The sequence below is a fragment of the Macaca fascicularis genome, chromosome 9 (assembly GCF_037993035.2).
Source record: "Macaca fascicularis isolate 582-1 chromosome 9, T2T-MFA8v1.1".
Lineage (NCBI taxonomy): Eukaryota > Metazoa > Chordata > Mammalia > Primates > Cercopithecidae > Macaca > Macaca fascicularis.
In genome coordinates, this window is record NC_088383.1 from 104,137,913 (window position 1) to 104,159,550 (window position 21,638).

At 43.8% G+C, this 21,638-nt stretch overlaps 3 protein-coding genes across 9 annotated transcripts in view; 1 reads left to right on the plus strand and 2 right to left on the minus strand.

The window, feature by feature from the left end:
• The window catches only part of CYP2C76 (cytochrome P450 family 2 subfamily C member 76), a 59,102-nt gene extending 51,563 nt beyond the window's left edge, over positions 1-7,539 (minus strand). For all 6 annotated transcript variants that reach the window (XM_074002249.1, XM_045361238.3, XM_045361237.3 and 3 more), the window contains exon 1: positions 7,164-7,539. In XM_074002249.1, coding sequence (XP_073858350.1) covers positions 7,164-7,166 — 3 coding nt within the window. In that variant the 5' untranslated portion in view covers positions 7,167-7,539. The remainder of the gene's footprint in view (positions 1-7,163) is intronic.
• On the plus strand, positions 7,353-11,060 carry LOC102118672 (histone H3.3A-like). Its single transcript, XM_074002252.1, has one exon. It carries the CDS (start codon positions 10,347-10,349, stop codon positions 10,755-10,757), a length of 411 nt encoding a protein of 136 aa, XP_073858353.1. The 5' UTR covers positions 7,353-10,346; the 3' UTR covers positions 10,758-11,060.
• A 3,295-nt stretch (positions 11,061-14,355) lies between these two features.
• Positions 14,356-21,638, minus strand: part of PDLIM1 (PDZ and LIM domain 1) — a 56,757-nt gene continuing 49,474 nt past the window's right edge. For both annotated transcript variants that reach the window (XR_012417992.1, XM_005566017.4), the window contains exons 6-7: positions 15,334-15,451; positions 14,356-14,895 (exon numbers count right to left, since the gene is read on the minus strand). Coding sequence is in view for 1 of the 2 variants with exons in the window: in XM_005566017.4 (XP_005566074.2) it covers positions 14,709-14,895; positions 15,334-15,451 (305 nt within the window). In the remaining variant the exon portion in view is untranslated. The remainder of the gene's footprint in view (positions 14,896-15,333; positions 15,452-21,638) is intronic.

The window sequence follows — 21,638 nt, forward strand, 5'->3', positions numbered from 1 at the left end:
TACAAGAATATTCACTCTTCCCACTTCTATTCAACATAGAGGTTCTATCCAAAGCAATTAGGCAAGAAAAAGAAATAGCATCCCAATTGGAAAGGAAGAAGTAAAACTATCTCTATTCAACATGACATGACCGTGTATACAGAAAATCCTAAGGAATACACACACACTATTAGAGCTAATAATTGAGGTCATTAAAGTTACAGGAAATAAGTTCAATATACAAAAAATTATTTTAATAGTATTTCTATATAGTATCAATAAACAATCAAAAGCTAAAATAGAACAATTTCATTGAAAATAAAATTTTTTAAATCTCATTTAAAAATGTATTCTCTAGATAATTCATCTAATTTACTAGACTTAGTACTAAATGCCACTTTTTTCCCCTAAAGTCTAAAGTTCATCATCAAAGTATAAAGATGTACTATCCCTGAAAACCCTCTGACCCTCAGGGCTGGTAGTTTCTACAGAAAAGTTTCAAAGTATTCAGCAAGGATAATAAATTCAAAATGAGTATGAATATTGCTTTTCAAGGTGAAAACTTAGAAGGTTGTAGCCCTCAAAATTGAGCTAGCATCTCAGTGTACTTTTTAACTCCTGTCACATTATTTCATGGTCATGCCTTCCATTTCAGGTCAATAAAGAAGCTACTCGGCTGAAATAATTCATTATTATCTTTCTTTTTTTTTTGAAACAGAGTTTTGCTCTTGTTGCCCAGGCTGGAGTGCAATGGCACAATCTCGGCCTCCCGGGTTCAAGCAATTCTCCTGCCTCAGCCTCCCGAGTAGCTGGGATTATAGGTATGCGTGACCATGCCCAGCTAATTTTGTATTTTTAGTAGAGATGGGGTTTCTCCATGTTGGTCAGGCTGGTCTCGAACTTCTGACCTCAGGTGATCTGCCCACCTCGACCTGCCAAAGTGCTGGGATTAGAGGCGTGAGCCACTGCACCCGGCCAATAACTCATTATTTTCAAACTGTATTTTATTTATTCCTAACCTGCCCTCTAATTCTTAATAGGAAAAAATAACACCACCTCCTAGACTGTTACAAAATCTGTTTTTAAATTTTCATGTTCTTTCTATTTCTTTTCTTATACATAAGATAGCTAATTAAGTTCCTTGTTTGAAAGGCCTTTCTGAGATGCTGGCTTTCTTAAAACTTTGTACTAACCAGGCAATGGAGCCCTTACCTGTATCATCTTATTTCATCCTTATAATAAAGCTGTGTAATAGGTGCATTTTTAAATCTCTGATTTTCTAGATAAGGAAACTGAGGTTCAGAGAAGTATTCAAGGTTCTCAGAGTCAGAAGGTGTCAAAGAGTGGACACGCAAACCCAAATATTTCCAGCTCTGGCACCCTCACACTGATGACTGAACCACACTGCCTCTTAGGTTGCCCAGTATCTAGGTATGCCAACCAAGCACTTTCCTGGCATCTTAAATGGGGGTAGAAAAGCTTAAGTTTAGATCTTGTGGTGTTTTAGGAAGAGCACAAATGGTTTGTAAGGAAAATTCCTTTAGTGATTATCTAATTTCAAATTGTGGATGAAAACTCAAATATCCTGCCTCCGGGGGAAGAAGGAAATATTGCAATCCGCATAAAACTAAACCAATCTGCTTCTCTGTACTGTCCACGCACGGTAAGAAAATTTTCTTTTTTCGGCCGGGCGCGGTGGCTCAAGCCTGTAATCCCAGCACTTTGGGAGGCCGAGACGGGCGGATCACGAGGTCAGGAGATCGAGACCATCCTGGCTAACACGGTGAAACCCCGTCTCTACTAAAAAGTACAAAAAACTAGCCAGGCGAGGTGGCGAGCGCCTGTAGTCCCAGCTACTCGGGAGGCTGAGCCAGGAGAATGGCATAAACCCGGGAGGCGGAGCTTGCAGTGAGCAGAGATCCGGCCACCGCACTCCAGCCTGGGTGACAGAGCGAGACTCCGTCTCAAAAAAAAAAAAAAAAAAAAAAAAAGAAAATTTTCTTTTTTCCCAAATACTTTCATTGTTGCTACTAATCATAGTGCCATTACTGTTGAGTACTTTATGATTTGCCAAATACTTTTGTCCCAACCTTTAATTTTGCAAATTTTTGAGTCTCCAAAAATGTTAAATAGTAGCACAATGAACACCTACCTGTACCTCTCTCACCTATATTCACTTCTTATTAAGATTTTGCCTCATTTACTTTATATTTGTACATTTTTGATGAGGCATTTGGGAGTAAGTGCAGACATTATGACACTTTGTCCTTAAATATTTCAGCAGCATTCTCCTAAGAATAAGGACTTTCTTCTTAAACACCACCACCATCAAATCTATGAAAATTAAAAATAATTATTTAATACTATTTAATATCTAGCCAATACTTAGTCTTTCTCAATTGTACTCAAATGTGTTCTACAGCTTTTGTAAATCCAGAATTCAATCAAGGTTCATGCATTTATTTGGTTCGCATATCTCTTTAGTTGTTTTTATCTGTAACTGTCCCACCACCACGTTTTTCATGACGTGGACATTTTGAAGAGCAGAGGACTGTTGTGTTAAAAAATGCCCCACTTTCTAGGCTTACCTATTTTGTTTCCTTATAACGAGATCCAGGATAAACATCTTTCTCAAGAATATTATGCAGATTATGTATATTTTTTATTTGCTTATAGAGGAGAAACATTAGGTTGTCTCATTTTGGGTGCTGATAATTTTGATCTTTTGATTAAGGAGGTGAGTGCCATTTCTCTCCATTATAAAGGTACATTTTCCTCTTTGTAATTAGTAATAATCTGTTGTGTAACAATTTGAGACTCTGTAATTATCCTATTCTCCAATTAACTTTCACCCAATCATTTTAGCATCCATAGATGATTCTTTTCTTTTCGGAAACAATTATTAAAATAGAGAGTGGCTGGGCACAGTGGCTCATGCCTGTAATCTCAGCACTTTGGGAAGCCAAGATGGACCAATCACTTGAGCCCAGGGGTTCAAGACTAGCCTGGGCAACATGGCAAAACGCCATCTCTACAAAAAAATATACAAAAATTATCCAGGCATGGTGGTGTGCACCTATAGTCCCAGCTACTCAGGAGGTGAGGTGGGAGGATAAACTGAGCAAAGGACGTCAAGGGTGTAATGAGCTGGGTGTGATGGCACAACTGTGCTACAGCCTGGGCAACAGAGCAATACCCTGTCTCAAAAACAAATAAATAAAATGGGGGGTGCAGAATGGTGATTTTCAAACAGCTATTTCTTATACATTAATTAGGTGGCATTATTCATAAAGATGAGCAGTCCATTTTATCTATAAAGGGGGGCTTTAATTAATTTTAAAATATTTATTTAGCCTTTCCTGATAATAAAACTCGTGTTCAATATAGACAACTTTCAAAAATATAGAAAAGACCAAAGAAAAGCGTATTAACTCATAATGCCACCATTCTTAGCCACTATTAACATGTGATGTGTATATATCCTTCATTCCTTTTCTATTTATATGTTTTTGTTTATTTGTTTTTGTTTGTTTTGAGAAGGAGTCTTGCTCTGTCGCCCAGGCTGGAGGGCAGTGGCACGATCTCGGCTCACTGCAAGCTCCGCCTCCCGGGTTCACGCCATTCTCCCACCTCAGCCTCCCCAATAGCTGGGACTATAGGCGCCCGCCACCACGCCCGGCTAATTCTTTTGTATTTTTAGTAGAAACGTGGTTTCACTGTGTTAGCCAGAATGGATGTGTATTGTTGTATAAAAGTGGGATTGTACTCTATCAGCTTTTGTGAAGCCTGTTTTTTTACTTATGATTTTCAGATATCACTGAAATCTTATATGACAACTGTTTTTTTTTTTTTTTGAGACAGGGCCTCACTCAGTCACCCAGTCTGGAGTGCAGTGACACAATCTTGGCTCACTGCAACTTCCACCTCTGGGGTTCAAGCAATTCTACTGCCTCAGCCTCATGAGTAGCTAGGATTACCAGCTGTCACCACCATGCCCAGCTAGTTTTTGTATTTTAAGTAAAGACCGGGTTTTACCATGTTGGCCAGGCTGGTCTGGAACTCCTGACTTCAAGTGATCTACCTGCCTCGGCCTCCCAAAGTGCTGACAGCCAATGCACCCACCCCTTATATGAAAACACTGTTAATAATTTTATAGAATCCTATATCAAGGAGAATGATCATGACCTATTTAACATATCTACTATTGTTACAAATTTTGGTTACTTCCAATGTTTTATATTGTAAATACTTCTTCAATGAGTATTCTTGTTAACTCTTTAAACCCTTTTTGAGTATTTCTTGTGGGGTTTTTGAGTTAAAGCCTAGGTAAAACAGTTTAAATATTTTAATATTGTGAATTTCTGTGAGAAAGTTTAGTATGTTCAAACTTTGATAAGACAACTTCAATACAGTGAGACTTTAAAATCATATTCTCACCCATAAGACAGATTCCAAAGAAGAGACCCAGATATCTCATGTACCTACTGGGATTATTGTGCTGTTTGAGAATGAGCTGCTTACACAGCATTTCACTAAAGTTTATTATAACTCTAATAAGCAGGTTGTCCATTAGATCTAAGAATCTGAACAAATTGGTGACATGGTCTCTACAGCAATGAGTCAGATGCTGTTAGAATCTGGTCAGGCGCAGTGGCTCATGCCTGTAATCCCAGCACTTTGGGAGGCCAAGGCAGGCGGATCACCTGGGGTCAGGAGTTTGAGAGCAGCCTGGCCAACATGGCGAAATCCCATCTCTACTAAAAATACAAAAAAAAATTAGCCAGGCGTGGTGGTCGGCACCTGTTATCCCAGCTACTTGGGAGGCTGAGACACAAGAATCGCTTGAACCTGGGCGGCAGATGTTGGCAGTGAGCCGAGATCATGCCACTGCACTCCAACTTGCATGACAGAGTCAGACTCTGTCTCAATAAAAAGAAAAAAAAATTATCTGTGAACACTCCACAGAACGATCCTGCAAAATGGGCCAGTCTCATGCAAAGGGACATTTTCACAATCACTCTCATTGTGTTTCTGGTGTAAGAACCTTAAGCTAAAATCACCTTTTTCTGATGGAATTTTGGTCATGGGCAGTACGAAAATTAAAGGCACAATTCAAAGACAGGGAGCGGTGACTGCATGTGATGGATGATAAGCCAGAGAAAATAGCAGCCAACAACCCTTACACATAGTGTACCTGGCCCTGTGCTAAATGCTGTGTCCATGTTGCCTCATTTAAGCCTCAGGACAAACTTCTGAGTGAAGTGCCATCATTACACCTGTTTCTAGCTGAGACAAAAAAAAAAAAAAAAAAAGTAGAAGTTAAAAGAAATGACCAAGGAAAGTTCTCCGTGTGCGTTAAGTTTTCTATGTGGGATCCCCTGGAGAGTGGGGATCCTGACTTATTTTTCTCAGTCTCCCCTGGCGCTAGCCAGAGTGCTCAATTCATATCACTAAATGATTGTGAAAGGGAAGTAAATGTAGATTTCTGGATTTTTCATTCTATCAGGTGAGCTTGGAGGAATATGCTTCAGCAAGAGGCCACATGCTTTTACCTCACAGGTGACAGAGGGATCATGCATGAAGACGGCTACTTCTGGTTGTCTGGTAGAGCTGATGATGTTGCCAATGCATTGGGTCAGAGATTGTGAATGCTGTGGTTATTGCTATTGAGCCTGGGGCTGTGGGAGTCTGGATAAGACTCTGGACTGCTTCCAATACATAGGAATATCTCTAAAGTGTAGAAAATGCAAACAACCAAAAAAAAAAAAAAAAAAAAAACCTCATCCACAATCTCATATTTTGGAGTATATTCTTCTAATCTTCTTTCTTCTTATATGTAACTTTTTTTTTTTTTTTCTTGGTAGAAGTGAGTTCAGGGAGAAATGCTCTAGCATAACTTGCCTTTTTCACTCAACGATGTAATAGAAACATTTTTCTGGGCAATTAAATATAAAAATTCACTTTTTAAATTAGTTTATCATGACCAATAAGTACACAGATCTTACATGAATAGCTCAATGGATGCCTACACACATACACACCCCTGTAACCATCTAGATCAAGATATAGGATACTTTTTGCCTCCTGGGCTCTCATTCATGTCCTCATACCTCTGTGCAAGCTATACTTCTTTCATGAACTTTGGACTGAATTTCTATGCCTAAAGACAGTTTCAGAGATTGAGAAAAGAAGACTAAATTCTAAGGAGCAATAAATTCCAAGGGCAGATGGTGGCAAGTAGATACCATGGGTCATCCTGATTCAGAGCTTGCTGACCACAAAAATCACAGGAATATTGAGAAATAGAAATCAAGATCTAGGCTTTATGGGCTCATTGCTATTACATGCCACTGCTCCTGGGACGTGAGTCAAAAAAGGTGCTTTCTCACCACTATTCCATTCTGATCCTTGACCCAATTAAACAATCCCAACTAAATTTTGCTCATGAAGTCTCTCTCCCTTGACCACTCCTTGTTGCAGCAGCAGTGAACGAAGTGCTTGCCTCTGCCTCTAACTGCTATCAATTTTTACTTTGAGCCCCTCCCCCATAAGTAGCCATTACTCTGACTTCTAAAGTGCAGGTCAAATTTGCCTGTTCCCGAACTTCATATAATGGAATCATACAGTTTGCACTCTTTTGTGTCCGTCTTCTCACAAAATAATGCCTGGACAATTCTTTTATGTTGTTGTATGGATCAACAGTCCATTCTTTTTCACTGCTATACAGAATTCCATTATATGAATACACGCAGAATTTATCCATTCTTACGTTAATGGTGACTGAGGTTGTTTCCAATTTAAGAATGCCTCCTTTGCCCAACACCGCTGCACGTGGGAAGTTAGGCATTTTCTCTCACCCTTGGGATTGAGTGTATGGGTGGTTGAGAGGCGTCGATTCCCAAGACCCTCTCACAGCTCTCACAGCAGGCGTCACAAAAGAGTTTGCACCACTCCAAACAGTCAAAACGGGTCATCCCCCCCACCCCACCCCCGCCTTCTCTGGATTTTAAAGACTGAGTAGGAGGAGAAAATGGGGACGGAGCTCCCCTGGTTAATTCATTTATCTTAAGTTCCCGTAACCAAACTAGGCCCTCAGTTGAGGCTTTTGACCCTCAAAGTTCTTTCCGCTTCGTACAGTGAGATCAGAATCCCTGAAAAGAAGCTGCTTGCCCTCCCCGGCTTACCATCCTTGGGCACTCGGCAGAGCGGGGGTGCGGCTGCCCTATTTCCCGCGTAGAAACAACTGCAGGTGGCGCCGCCCGCTGAAGAGTGCAGAACTGTGGCCCTGAGCCAAGCTGGGGCAAATATGGAAGACGCGGGATGAGAGAGGGTGGGGCAAAAGGACGCTATGAAGATTCCTGGAGGGAGGGACCAGAGCAGAGGCGGTGAGTGGCAAGAGGAGGCAAATGTTCCCGCGACCGGGAACTTTATCGAGTTGAAGTTTCCTCTGCCGTCGCCTCCTACTCGCGAGCAGAGCTGAGCCTGTTGTGCGGCCTTTCTGGAAAGCAGGTCGCCACTACCCTCGGCTTGGGACGCCGGCCCGCAAGGAGCCTCGAGGACCCACGCGTGGCCGCGCCTGAATCTGGCTACGCAGTGCGACTCTGCCGCGCATGCGCAGCTCCGTCCCCTTCAGAGGCGCGCGTGTGATCGTGGAGGGGGCGCTTCCTCCAAAAGGAAAGCCAGAGGCGCTCAGGCCGAGATTGCCTCGCCAACCCCCTGCGCCCTCTCCTACAGACTGGTGCATAGTATTTTTTAAACATCTGCGAGGACGACGTCTTTCTGCGAGCCTGAGGAAGGGGCAAAACCAGGGGAAGAGGTGAGATGTATCCAGTTAACCAGGTAGAAATTGTACCTCCGGGACTCATCAAGGCTAAATATAAAAGTTGCGTGCTTTTTTTTTTGTTTTTTTGAGACTGAGTCTCGCTATTGTCGCCCAGGCTGGAGTGTAATGGCGCAATATCGGCTCACTGCAACCTCTGCCTCCTGGGTTCAAGCGAGTCCCCTGCCTCAGCTACGATTGATTACAGGCGCCCGCCACCACGCCCGGCTTTTTTTTGTTTGTTTTTTTGTTTTTTTTAAGTAGAGATAGGGTTTCACCATGTTGGCCAGGCTGGTGTCTAACTCCAGACCTCAGGTGATCCGCCTGCCTCAGCCTCCTAAAGTGCTGGGATTACAGGCGTGAGCCACCATACCTGGCCAAAAGTTGTGTGTTTACCAGGGACAACCCTGTGCTTTGAGTTCTCCCTGAGCTGTCAATCTCCTGTTATTACTAATCTGTCTACAGATGAGAAAACTAAGGTTCAGAGAGATTACATGACTTATCCATGTTATACAGTGATCAAGAAGTGGAGCCAGGATTTGAACCCATGAAGTCCCACTCCCAATTCTTTCATATAAGTTTACACTGAAAAAAATTTAGATAAGATGTTCAGGTGCCCTCTTTCCTGCCTGCTTAAAAAAAAAAAAAAAAAAGCTGAAAGAATTTTTTAATTGTTTTTGTTTTCATAATTGATAATCGTGTGGGGAGTACTGATTCCCCAAGTGGGTCACAAGGAGTTATCCTCAGCAGGAATGCTCTTGCTGTCCCCCTTGCTCCTGTACTCAGTCTATCTCTTGAGGACACAGGACCAAGTAAATTTCACCGATTGAGTGCTCCTACGTTCTAGAAAATGGCGCTCTACACTCACAAGGGCACGTATATAAATTGGCATTTCAACTATGTCTTCAACAGGCCATACCATCGCTCTTTTATGTTGGCCATTTCTGGGTGGTGCAGAATGTGATAGATCCAGTGGACTCCGTGGTCATGTGCCCACTGCTGTGCCTCCTTTGCAGTAAAATGGGTCCTTGGTCCCACAAGGCCATGTGGGGTCCTGCGCTGGTGGATCTAAAGGTCTTTATGTCCTCAGAAAGTGTTGTGTTTGAGGCCCTGTGGACAGCAAAGGCAAACCCAACATACTATATGGGTCTATTTCTGACTAAATACATAAATCATTGCACTTTCCAAAATGGAAGGGATCCAAGCTAGTCAGCTTGCCACCAAGCGGCTTCGCTGGTGTCTTCAAAGATAGCACTGTTCAGTTGGTCATTCTTGCTGGAAGGTTAAACATTTGGCAGCAGCAATAGCTAGATTGGCCTTGAAATAGAAGCCCATCTTTACTGCAACCACGTAGAGCCTCTATCGCCGACAATCATGGCTACTCCACCCACGCACCCATTATGCCAACATAGGGGTGGCCAACAACAGGCTGGCTCATGTCCATTGGCTAATTCATTTCGTCAACCTGATCCCTTACTGTCTCTTCCATGGTTTATTCTAATGAGGGTTAACAGAGGTCCATCCACATTCCTCTACGCCAGACCTCCTCGTCCTGATCTTCTCATCTTTCCCCTCTGATCAGCCAACCACGTCATTCACCACTGTCCATAAGTCCAGACACATTTATACTGAAGCCACTCCTCTTGCCACAGAAAGTAGATCATTAGGAACACTACCGGAAGCTCTGCCCAGTGGGAGGACTTCTTTTCTTCTTACAAGGCCAGCTCAAAGAGTACAGCAGTGCAGCCACCATTTCAGCATGCCCCCACATGCCTAGCCAACTCATCCATGAATCAAGTGTGGGCTTCCTCTTCCACCATCTGCTGCTCATATGGGATCCCCTATCAGCCATGGGGAAGAGCTGAGGGAGGGGCACAGCAGTAGACAGCATGAGGATCCAGGCTTCTGTGCTCCTACAGTTCACGTATTTCCTTCAGCCCTGCTCAAGTCGTCCTTCCATCTCATGAGGGATTGCTCTTGGAGATGCCTGACCTTCTGACCTAATGAGAATGAGAGAACCCAAATCATGATGAGCAGTTCTGCCACCTGATGTCCCACGATCAGGGTTTTGTCTCTATCCAAGCTATGGAAGAATGCCAGGAGTTATTTTATGAAAAGCATAAAGTTCTGTACTGCAGATGGCAGTCTTGTTCTAGAACCCAAGGGGCTTGGGTTTTTATTCTCCCACTGGTTCACCATCTTGAAAACTCTGACATCATAGGATCTCCTAGATCATATGAACCAAGCACAGAGCCACTTCTACCACACAGCCTGCACCTGCTGCAGATCACTCTTCTGCTGTGGGCCAGATCAAAACTGGCAGCCTTGAAGGGAAGCAGAAATCCAAAATGTCTTTAAGATGAGTTTAAAGTTGTGTTGTTCAATACAGTAGCCACTACCCCCATGTGTCTACTGAGCACTTGAAATGTGGCTTATGACAAATGTTGAAATGGTAATACAATTGTGTTCGCAGCCGCCGCCGCGCTGCCTCTCGCTCCCCGAGCTCCAGCCGAAGGAGTAGGGGGGTAAGTAAGGAGGGCTCTGTACCATGGCTCGTACAAAGCAGACTGCCCGCAAATTGACCGGTGGTAAAGCACCCAGGAAGCAACTGGCTACAAAAGCCGATCGCTACTGTGCGCCCTCTACCGGAGGGGTGAAGAAACCTCATCGTTACAGCCCTGCTACTGTGGCGCTCTGTGAAATTAGACGTTATCAGAAGTCCACTGAACTTCTGATTCCCAAACTTCCCTTCCAGCGTCTGGTGCGAGAAATTGCTCAGGACTTTAAAACAGATCTGCGCTTCCAGAGCGCAGCTATGGGCACTTTGCAGGAGGCAAGTGAGGCCTATCTGGTTGGCCTTTTTGAAGACACCAACCTGTGTGCTATCCATGCCAAACGTGTAACAATTATGCCAAAAGACGTCCAGCTAGCACGCCGCATACGTGGAGAACGTGCTTAAAAATCCACTATGATAGGAAACATTTCATTCTTAAAAAAAAAAAAAAGATTTCTTCCTGTTACTGGTAGTTCTGAACGTTAGATTTTTTTTTTCCATGGGGTCAAAAGGTACCTAAGTATATGATTGCGAGTGGAAAAATAGGGGACAGAAATCAGGTATTGGCAGTTTTTCCATTTTCATTTGTGTGTGAATTTTTAATATAAATGCAGAGGCGTAAAGCATTAATGCAAGTTAAAATGTTTCAGTGAACAAGTTTCAGCGGTTCAACTTTATAATTATAAATAAACCTGTTAAATTTTTCTGGACAATGCCAGCATTTAGATTTTTTTAAAACAAGTACATTTCTTATTGACGGCAACTAAATGGTGTTTGTAGCATTTTTATCATACAGTAGATTCCATCCATTCACTATCCTTTTCTGAGTTGTCCCACATGCAAGTACATGTTTTTAATGTTGTCTGTCTTCTGTGCTGTTCCTGTAAGTTTGCTATTAAAATACTTTAAACTATAAAAAAAAAAAAGATAATACTTTGCATATATAGCATTATATAAAATGTATTATTGGCTGGGCATGGTGGCTCACACTTGTAATGTCAGCACTCTGAGAGGCTGAGGTGGGCTAATCGCTTGAGCCCAGGAGCTCAAGATCACCCTGGGCAACATAGCGAAACCCCACCTCTATTTAAAAATATAAAAATTATATTTTTTATATAATTTCCAAAATGGAAGGGATCCAAAATAAATAAAAATTATATATATTAAAAAATATATATATGTAACTGTTGAGAGCCATTTGTGATTTGGCCTATTTTTTGTGCATGTGTATAACTACAGGCATGGTGGCCTATTTTTTTTGTGCATGTGTATAACTACAGGCATGGTGGCTTGTGCCTGTAGTCCCAACTACTCAGGAGACTGAGGTGGGAGGATCACTTGAGACCAGGAGGTCAAGGAAGCCATGATTGTGCCACTGCACTCCAGCCTGGATGACAGAGCAAGACCTTGTCTCAAAAAAATAACAAAGAAAGTATTATTGGCCAGGCGTGGTGGCTCATACTTGTAATCCCAGCACTTTGGGAGGCCAAGGTGGGTGGATTACAAGGTCAGGAGTTCGAGACCAACCTGGCCAACACAGTGAAACCCCTTCCCTACTAAAAATACAAAAATTAGCTGGGCATAGTGGTGCGTGCCTGTAATCCCAGCTACTTGGGAGACTAAGGCAGGAGAATGGCTTGAACCTGGGAGGTGGAGGTTGCAGTGAGCCAAGATTGTGCCACTGTACTCCAGCCTGGGCAACAGAGCTAGATTCCATCTCAGAAAAAGAAAGTATTATTACAATTAATTTTACCTGCTTTTTTCTTTTCACAATGCTACTAGAGAATTTTAAATTACATTTATGCCTTGCATCATACTTCTATTTGACAGCAATGAAGCAGCAATCACCCATTTACAGATTTACCTAGCTTGTGGACTATCTGCCACTTGTGAGGTACTGAGCTGAGTGCCAAGGAGAAAAAGCTGAAAAAGACAAAGGATCAGCTCTCATGGAAGCTTCTTTCCTTTCAGGAGATGAGTGATTAGTGTCTTGTGTGATGCATGCCAAGAAGGAGGTGCCCCTGGGTATGGGAACATAGGAGAGTCGCATCCAAGTCATGCTGGGCAGTCAGGAAGCCTGTCTGGAGGAGGGGGTGGCTCAATCTCAAAAGACAACAGAACTTTATTAAACGTTAAGTAATCCAGAGGTGCAGGAAGAGCATACCAAGTCAGAGAAAACAGCTTGACCAAAGTCTGCATGACTCTGGCTGACTTTTTCCTTTTCAGGAAATTTTCTGAAAGCTTAGTAATTAAAGATGGCTATAGAGTTAGACTGTTCCTTCCAATCTTCTTTCCTTTTAGAGGAAGCATGAAAGGGAAACAATCAGATAAATATGGTAGGCATGAAGCACAAAAAAATAGGCCAAATCACAAATTGCTCTCAACAGTTTTTTGTGTATATATATATATACACACACATACATATACACACACACATATACACACACACACACATATATATATATATATATATTTTTTTTTTTTTTTTTTTTTTTGAGACAGAGTCTCACTCTGTTGCCCAGGCTGGAGTGCAGTGACGCGATCTCGCCTCACTGCAACCTCTACCTCCCAGGTTCAAGTGATTCTCCTGCCTCAGCCTCCGGAGTAGCTGGAACTGCAGGCATGCACCACTACGCCCAGCAAACTTTTGTATTTTTAGTAGAGACAGGGTTTCACCATGTTGGCCAAGCTGGTCTGAAACTCCTGACCTCAAGTGATCCACCCGCTTCAGCCTCCCAAAGTGCTGGGATTACAGGCGTGGGCCACCACACCTGGCAGAGCAGTAAATATTTGTATGTGCCAAATACTGGGGGCCAAAGGGAAGGGCTTCTTTGCCACATCACACAGCTTGCACTTAGGGGTGGTAATGCTGACAATTCTGTTTCATTTATTCAATCAGGAAATGAACTCCTCATACAGGCTATATTGAATAGTAATAATGGTCACCTGAAATTGTTAGTATTTGGCCTCCCCTGGAAGCCAAGATATCTGTATGAAAGACCCACACCTAAGAAGTAATACTGACAAATGTCAGACATTTGATTGGCACAGTATCTGAGGAGAGGGATTAGAGAAAGTTCTAAGAATCTATGACTCATCTATTCCATACAATCAAAATCCAAATCATAACTGTTAATGTCTTTGTAAATGAGTCAGACCTGCTGTGGTTCAGAGACTTTTCATTTTATGTTGATTTCTAAGAATTGCAAAGTTTAAGCCTCCTTGACTTTTACAAGCGTAGAAACAGATGGGGTTTAAAGAAAGAACTCATTAACTGCCAAAAAAAAAAAAAAAAATCGAGAGCTTTAACATGACATGATTTTCTGCCTGAACAGTTTAGTTCTGCTTGTTGTGGCACTAAAATGGCTCATGTGCATAAACTGTCCATCGTACATTCTGGCTTCAGAGTCTGTGGTATGAAATCCTGGTACTGATTAAAATTCTTATGCTTAGAGTATGTACCACGTTAGTGCATTCATAATTAAAGGTCATGAACGATTAGTGAGGGTGGTGGGCATGCTCAAGAATAGACGGTTGCTCCTTTGGAGGAAGGAGCGTTGCCTGGAGTACCCTGTCTGCCTCTCATATAACTTAGTCTCAGTGTCTGGAGGGATGGGGGCACCACTGTTTGCTCAACTGACCCTATGAGGGATTAGTCACCAGGAGATGAACCGTGGTGACCTCAGATCTTGACTCAGGACTCTTTCTTAGCAGCCAGGGTCCCCAGTCTCCTCTGTGAGGAGGACACAGTGGCCATGTCCTGGCCTCTCTGCTGCTGCGGGACACTTTCCTGAGGTTGCTGCCCCTCACAAAGGGGAGCAGCTGTGATGTCAGCAACCAGACTGAAGAGGGACTTACTAGGGAATGTTTCCAAGCCAACTGCTAACGCTCCCACCTATTATTTGAGAAGCAAGAAACCCAAAACAAGAAGACAGGCTTCAGAACTCTCATCAGGCTTGAGTAGGAAACGCCACACATGATCAGATAACAGACACCACACTGCTTTGGAGTCTATAAATTTATTGAGTAAAAACAAAATCAACGTCAGACACATTATATTTGATTGGGTTCAAATTTGGCTGATGTCCAAATGCAGCAGAGAAGAACAGAGGGGAGGAAGGGATATGGTGTTGCTGACAAGGGGACACTGAACAAAACAGTTTTCCTTTCATTGTAAAAGCAGGCATCGCACAGCTGGTGTGAGTCAATTAACCAAGGCGGGGAGGGAACTCAATGTTTTAGAAGCAGAGGGAAACCCAAAGTAAGCAGAGACTTTCAAGAGAGGAGAGGGCCAGAACACTGAGAGAAAAAGCTGCAGCAGAGGCCGGCTGGAGAACAGTGGCCAGATCTGCTGGGTCACTTGGGGAACACGGTGACCACTTCATAGCCCTCAGGTGGTGTGACTCGCTCCCGGGCATGCTTCTCACAGTAGATTTGATCCTCCACAAAGAAATGGCCCTTCTGTTTCAGGTTGGTGCCACAGTCAGTGCACACGTAACACTCTGGGTGGCGGTGATGGTCCCGCAGCTTCACGAACACACCGCTACAGAAGCAAGGCAGGGAAGGGACTCCATCAGTGACAAGCACCTGCAGGTGCACCCGAGCAGGTGGCACCATCCTTCCTGAGCAGGGGCCTGGGGCTTCACCCAGAAACCAGGGCCTTCCAACTGGCCTCCAATCATAAGGGACTTGCTTCTCCTTCCCAGGGTCCAGAGACATTTTTCCAAAAACCCCTCCTACTTCAACAGGGCAGCCCTGATTTTTCTCATTTTACATGTTCATAACCTAAGGGCTCCACAGTGAAGGAAAACCTTCACAACCTGGCTCTGGGACACGGGACTTTCCTGGTCTCTCTGCTGCATTTTTCTGGGACGGATTTGTCTCCTTCACAAGCAAAATGTGCAACATCCAGCACTTTCCACATTTTCATGGTTTACCCAACCTGCAGGGTCTACAAAGGCTGTGGGAAGCAGATACTCACACAATCCCAGTGCCACATTTGTCACACATAGGCAACTTCTGAGCATTTCCAATCGATGCAGCCACTTTAGTGACAGGAGCTTTAACACTTCTGAATCCTGAGGGCTTGTTGGGATCCCCTGAAATGAGGAAAACACACTCATTGGCCAGGAAGGGCAGAATTGCTTAAGTATCACTCAGCTCTTCAGAAGCAGTTATAAATATATGTTCAAGCAAGGCCATGGGAACTGGAGTGACTCTGCTGTGTGATTCTGGGCAAGTTACTTAACCTCTCTGGTCCCCAGTTTGTTTTTCTATAAAACAGGAGATTGACACCTGGCCAAAAAAAAAAAGCCCAATAAGCCAAGACAATCCTAAGCAAAAACAACAAAGCTGGAAGCATCATGCCACCCAACTTCAAACTATATTACAAGGCTACAGTAACCAAAACAACATGGTACTGATAGAAGAATAGACACGTACACCAATGGAACAGAATAGAGAACCCAGAAATGAGACCACACACCTACAACCATCTGATCTTTGACAAACCTGACAAAAAACAAGCAATGAGGAAAGGATTCCCTATTTAATAAATGGTGCTGGGAGACCTGGCTAACCATATGCAGAAAATTGAAACTGGATCCCTTCTTTACACCATATACAAAAATCAGCTCAAGATGGATTAAAGACTTAAATGTAAAGCCCAAAACTATAAAAACACTAGAAGAAAATCTAGGCAATACCATTCAGGACATGGGCATGAGCAAAGATTTCATGATGAAGACTCCAAAAGCAATTGTAACAAAAGCAAAAATTGACAAATGCGATCTAATTAAACTAAAGAGCTTCTGCACAGCAAAAGAAACTATCATCAGAATGAAGAGACAACCTACAGAATGGGAGAAAATTTTTGCAATCTATCCATCTGACAAAGATCTATTATCCAGCATCTACAAGGAACTTAAACAAATTTACAAGAAAAAAATAAGCCGGGCACAGTGGCTCACTTCTGTAATCCCAACACTTTGGGAGGCCAAGGTGGGTGGGTCACCTGAGGTCAGGAGTTTGAGAATAGCCTGGCCAACATAGTCAAACCCCCGCCTCTACTAAAATTACAAAAATTAGCCAGGTGTGGTGGCATGCACCTATAGTTCCAGCTACTCAGGAGGCTGAGGCAAGAGAATCACCCAGGAGGCGGAAGTTGCAGTGGGCCAAGATTGTGCCACTGCACTCCAGCCTGGGTGACAGGGCAAGACTCTGTCTCAAAAAAAAAAAAAAAAAAGGGCAAAGAACATGAACAGAACCCCATTAAAAAATGGGCAAAGAACAGAACTTTTCAAAAGAAGACATACATGCGGCCAACAAACATGAAAAAAAGTTCGACATCACTGATCATTAGAGAAATACAAATCAAAACCACAATGAGATACCAACTCATGCCAGTCCAAATGGCTATTATTAAAAAGTCAAAAAACAACAGATGCTGGCAAGGTTGTGGAGAAAAAAAGAACGCTTTTACACTGTTGGTGGGGTGTAAATTAGTTCAAACACTGTGGAAGACAGTGTGGTGATTCCTCCACGACCTAGAAGCACAAATACCATTCAACCCAGCAATCCCATTAATGGGTGTATACCTAAAGGAATGTAAATCATTCTATCATAAAGATATATGCCCTCTTATGTTCATCACAGCACCATTCACCATAGCAAAGACATAGAATCAACCTAAATTCCCATCAATGATAGATTGGATAAAGAAAATGTGACACATATACACCAGGGAATACTATGCAGCCATAAAAAGGAACGAGATCTTGTCCTTTGCAGGGACAAGGATGGAACTGGACGCCATTACCCTCAGCAAACTAACGCTGGAACACAAAACTATATACCACATGTTCTCACTTGCAAGTGGGGGCTGAATGATGAGAACACATGGACACATGGTCGGGGGACAAGACACACTGGGGCCTGTCAGATGGTGGGGAATAGGGGAGGGAGAGCATCTGGAAGAATGGCTGATGGATGCTGGGCTTAATATCTAGGTGATGGGATGATCTGTGCAGCAAACCATCATGGCACATCGTTACCTATGTAACAAACCTGCACATCCTGCACGTGTACCCCTGAACTTAAATGTTGGAAATTTAAAAATAAATAAAGTTTTTAAAAAAGAAAAGAAATCCACATCACAGAAAGAACAAAACCATCAGAGTACAGCATGCTACAGCAGCCAGATGACAATCATCTCCTACAGATCAGAGGAAGGAACCTTTCTGTAGACAGCCTGGTGCATGTAAAATAAGCCCCTAGTAGCTAGATGCTGAGCTGCCTAAGGCCCAGCTCATCACATCTTAGGTAACAAAGCCCTGTATCATGGTAGCTATTAATAATGGTAAAAATCACCTGGAGGCCTGGTTAACACACAGATTGCTGGGCCCCACCCCTAGAGTTTCCGATCCAGAAGGCCCAGGATGGGGCCTAAGACTTTGCATTTCCAACAAGTTCCCAGTTGCTGTTGATCCAAGAACCACTGAACAAGAGCAAAGAAACAGCTTCCTGTGCCAGGCGAGGGGATGAGGAGAGGGTCACCCTGTGACTGCAGTCACGCTGGGCAATCGTGGGGCTGACAGACAAGGGCCTTAGCTCTCTTGTCCTTTCAGAAAGAGTCCCTGTATGCTGACCAATACTTCCAAACCAAAAATTGAGACACATGTTCACACAATGGACATTTATTAATTTTTTTATTTTTACTGATTAGAGATAGCGTCTCGCTATGTTGTGTCTCAAAGTCCTGCCCTCCAGCGATCCTCCCACCACAGCTTCTCCAGTAGCTGCTGCACCTGGCAACAAGGGGTGTTTAGAATACATGGTTGACTGTATTTTGACCACAATTACCCCGCCCGTCTCTTGCCATGCTTACCTCCTGTCAGTGGTTCCCTATTGGGGGCAATTGTGTCTCCTAGAGAGCAGTTTCGATTGTCACACTGAAAGGGGGTGCCACTGGCGTCCAGTGGGCAGAGGTCAGGGATGCTGCTGAACATCCCAAAATACACAGGGCAGCCCCACAACAAGGACTCATATGGCCCAAAATGTCAATAGCACCAAGGCTGAGAAACCCTGCTGTCAATGGAGTAGACTTCCCCATCCCCAGCCTTTGGCCAGCGTGAGCACATGTGAGCTCTGTACCGGCAAAAGCACTAAGGGCTCTAGTGTGGTTTGGCCCTGTCCCCATAGAGCTATTGCCTCTGCCATGAAAACAGCAAGCACCAGAGTGCCTCTCCCTTCCCGGGGCTTGAATGAGAGGCCTCAGGGGGCCTGGTCCAGCCCTGCCAAGCCCAGCAGAGCCACAGTTGTCCGGTAGCCCTCAGAAATACAGGTTACCCACTGCTGACTAATACAATATGAGAGATGGTTTGGGGTACTTGGCTGGCTTATGGGGAACAACAAGAGGGTATATGTGAATGCAGCCTGAACTCTCAACAGCCCTATCATGGTGCCATGGCTCAGACTTAGGCTTCCCCCCTCAGAGCTGGGACTGTTCATCACTGGGAACCGATACACACAGATGTCCACCTGGCAGCACATGAGATGGGGCAGACATTAGGAGGCTCCGTAGTTTTAAGTGGTGAGCTCTACGGATGGGCTTGGGGAAGACTCAGTTCTGCCCCACCAGCAGGTGCATAAGGAGAAACCACCTTGGTACTTCTGTTCTCCCTGAGCCTAAGGCACCTTCTTGCCCTTCCCAAGCCTTCCTCCCTTCCTTTGGGAGGAGGCCAAAGCTCCAATTTTATTCATCACATATTTTACCTGTATTTTTTTTAATACTGCATTTAAATGTCGTTTTTGTCTTGATTATTGAGTTTTCCAGTGCCCCCTTAAATTCTGCACTCAAGGCCGGGCATGCTGGCTCATGCCTGTAATCCCAGCACTTTGGAAGGCCAAGGCGGGCAGATCACTTGAGGTCAGGAGTTCGAGACCAGCCTGGTCAACATGGTGAAACCCTATCTCTACTAAAAATACAAAAACTAGCCAGGCATTGTGGCACATGCCTGTAGTCCCAGCTACTTGGGAGGCTGAGGCAGGAGAATGGCTTGAACCCAGGAGGCGGAGGTTGCGGTGAGCTGAGATCACGCCACTGAACTCCAACATGGGCGACAGAGCGGCCTAAAAAAACAAAAATTTATGCACTCAAAGCAGTGCCTCCCTCACCTCACGCTGATCCTGGCCCTGCCTAAAGGGATCTCAGAAGGGCCTGGGGAGCATCTTGTCTAAGAATCATGCCTCCAGCATCCCAAACGGATTCCCTCATTTTCTGGCTGATGAAGACATCTGGCTGCCTGCCCACGACAAGAAGAAAATGGCAGCATCTCTACATACCTGGGCAGTTTGCAAAGGCACTGATTGGGCTGAGAACCAGCTCAGTGATGTGGGGCTCTCTTATCCAATGGGTTTTTTCACATTTCACACTTAAAGACCTGGAATCCACTCAATCCACAGAAAAATCACCAGGAAAGAAGAGAGGCTGCAAAAGGGTAGAATGAGAAAAAGCCAGGAGGGACATGAAATCTCCACTTGGTGGGAGAATCCACATCTGTTTCTAGAATGAAGAGACTTGACCTGGATAAAACTGAGCACAGCTGGGGCGGAGAAGGCTGCCTGCCCAACACAAGATTCACTATGGCCTGTTCAGCCCTACAGCGCCACCTGCTGGCTTCAAGGTTTTTTTCTCTCACATATCCAGCCAGCACTGCTAATCCAAAGAAATCTCTCTTCCTTTCTTCTCAACTAGCTTACAGTGAAAATACTAGCTTCCTTTGAACTCCAGGCAACTACAAAAATTTCCAAATTTCTCTTCTTCCAGTGAACGCTGTATCCCAAATATTTCTGGAAAAAAAGTGAAAATTAGCTAAATCACAGCTGTTTTTCTGTCCACTTCACTGCTCAACAACCTTGCATGGCTCCACACCCTTGCATGGCTCCACACCCTTGCATGGCTCCACACCCTTGCGTGGCTCCACACTGCCTTTAGAATCAAGTTCATGATTCTTAACCTTGCACCTGGTGGTCCCCCGTATCTAACTCGAGATCACCCAAGGATTCACCTGGAACCCTGGGCACCAGCCAAAACGAGCTTTGGTACTTGCTGAACAAGTCTCCAGCTTTCTCATCTCAGAGCCTCTGGCCACCACTGTTTTCTCAGCCTATGACTGCTCCTTCTAAACCTCCAATCATTAAAAGTCTCCTTCTATGGACACAGGAATGGATAAATAAAATGTAGTATACACAAACAATGGAATAATATTCTGCCTTAAAATGGAAAGAATTTCTGATACATGCTACATGGATGAACCTTGAGGATATTATGCTAAGTGAACTAAGCCAGGCCCAAAAGGACAACTACTGCATGACGCCACTTATATAAGAGATTTAGAGTAGTCAAATTCATAGAGACAAGCAGGAGGGTGGTTACCAGGAGTTGGGAAGAGGGAGGAGTGGGGAGATACTCTTTAATGAGAACAGTTTCAGTGTTGCAAAATAAAAGAGTTCTATGGATGGATGGTGGTGATAATAGCACAATCACATAAATGTACTTAATACCACTAAATTGTACGCTTAAAATTTGTTAAGATGGTAAATTTTATGTTAAGTATATTTCACCATTTTTTTTTTAATATAACGGCTTCTTCTGCCTGCAAGTTTTGGAATTTGATCCAGAACAAGATGAAGTTTGAGGAACCAAGAGCCCTTTATCCTAGAGGCTGAATTTTACCCAAAATGAGACAGCTGTGTTGGGTCTTCAAGGTTTATGACCAAATACTGTTGTAGCCAAGCTTCCTTCAGGGGCCTCACTCACTGTGCACCTGGCAGTTTACAGACGCGGCTTCACTTAACCCTGTAAACAATCCCGTCAGGTCCTGGCTATTAGCTTCATTGTAGCTGTGCAGAAATCACAGCAGGTCAGAGGCAGATCCTAGATGCCAGTCCTCTTTCTGCCCTGCAGCACTGCTTTCTAAACCAGAGGCCTTTCTGAATAACAGGACCCCTCATCAACTGCTTTTACTGCCTTAACCTTTCATCATTTTATCTCAAATAAAAACAGACATTTGGGGCCAGGTGCAGTGGCTCACATCTGTAATCCCAGCATTTTGGGAGGTCCAGGCGAGTGGATCACCTGAGGTCACAAGTTCAAGACCAGCCTGGCCAATATGAAGAAATCCCATCTCTACTAAAAATACAAAAATTATCTGGGCATGGTGGTGTACACCTGTAATCTCAGATACTTGGGAAGCTGAGGCAGGAGAATCGCTGCAACCTGGGAAG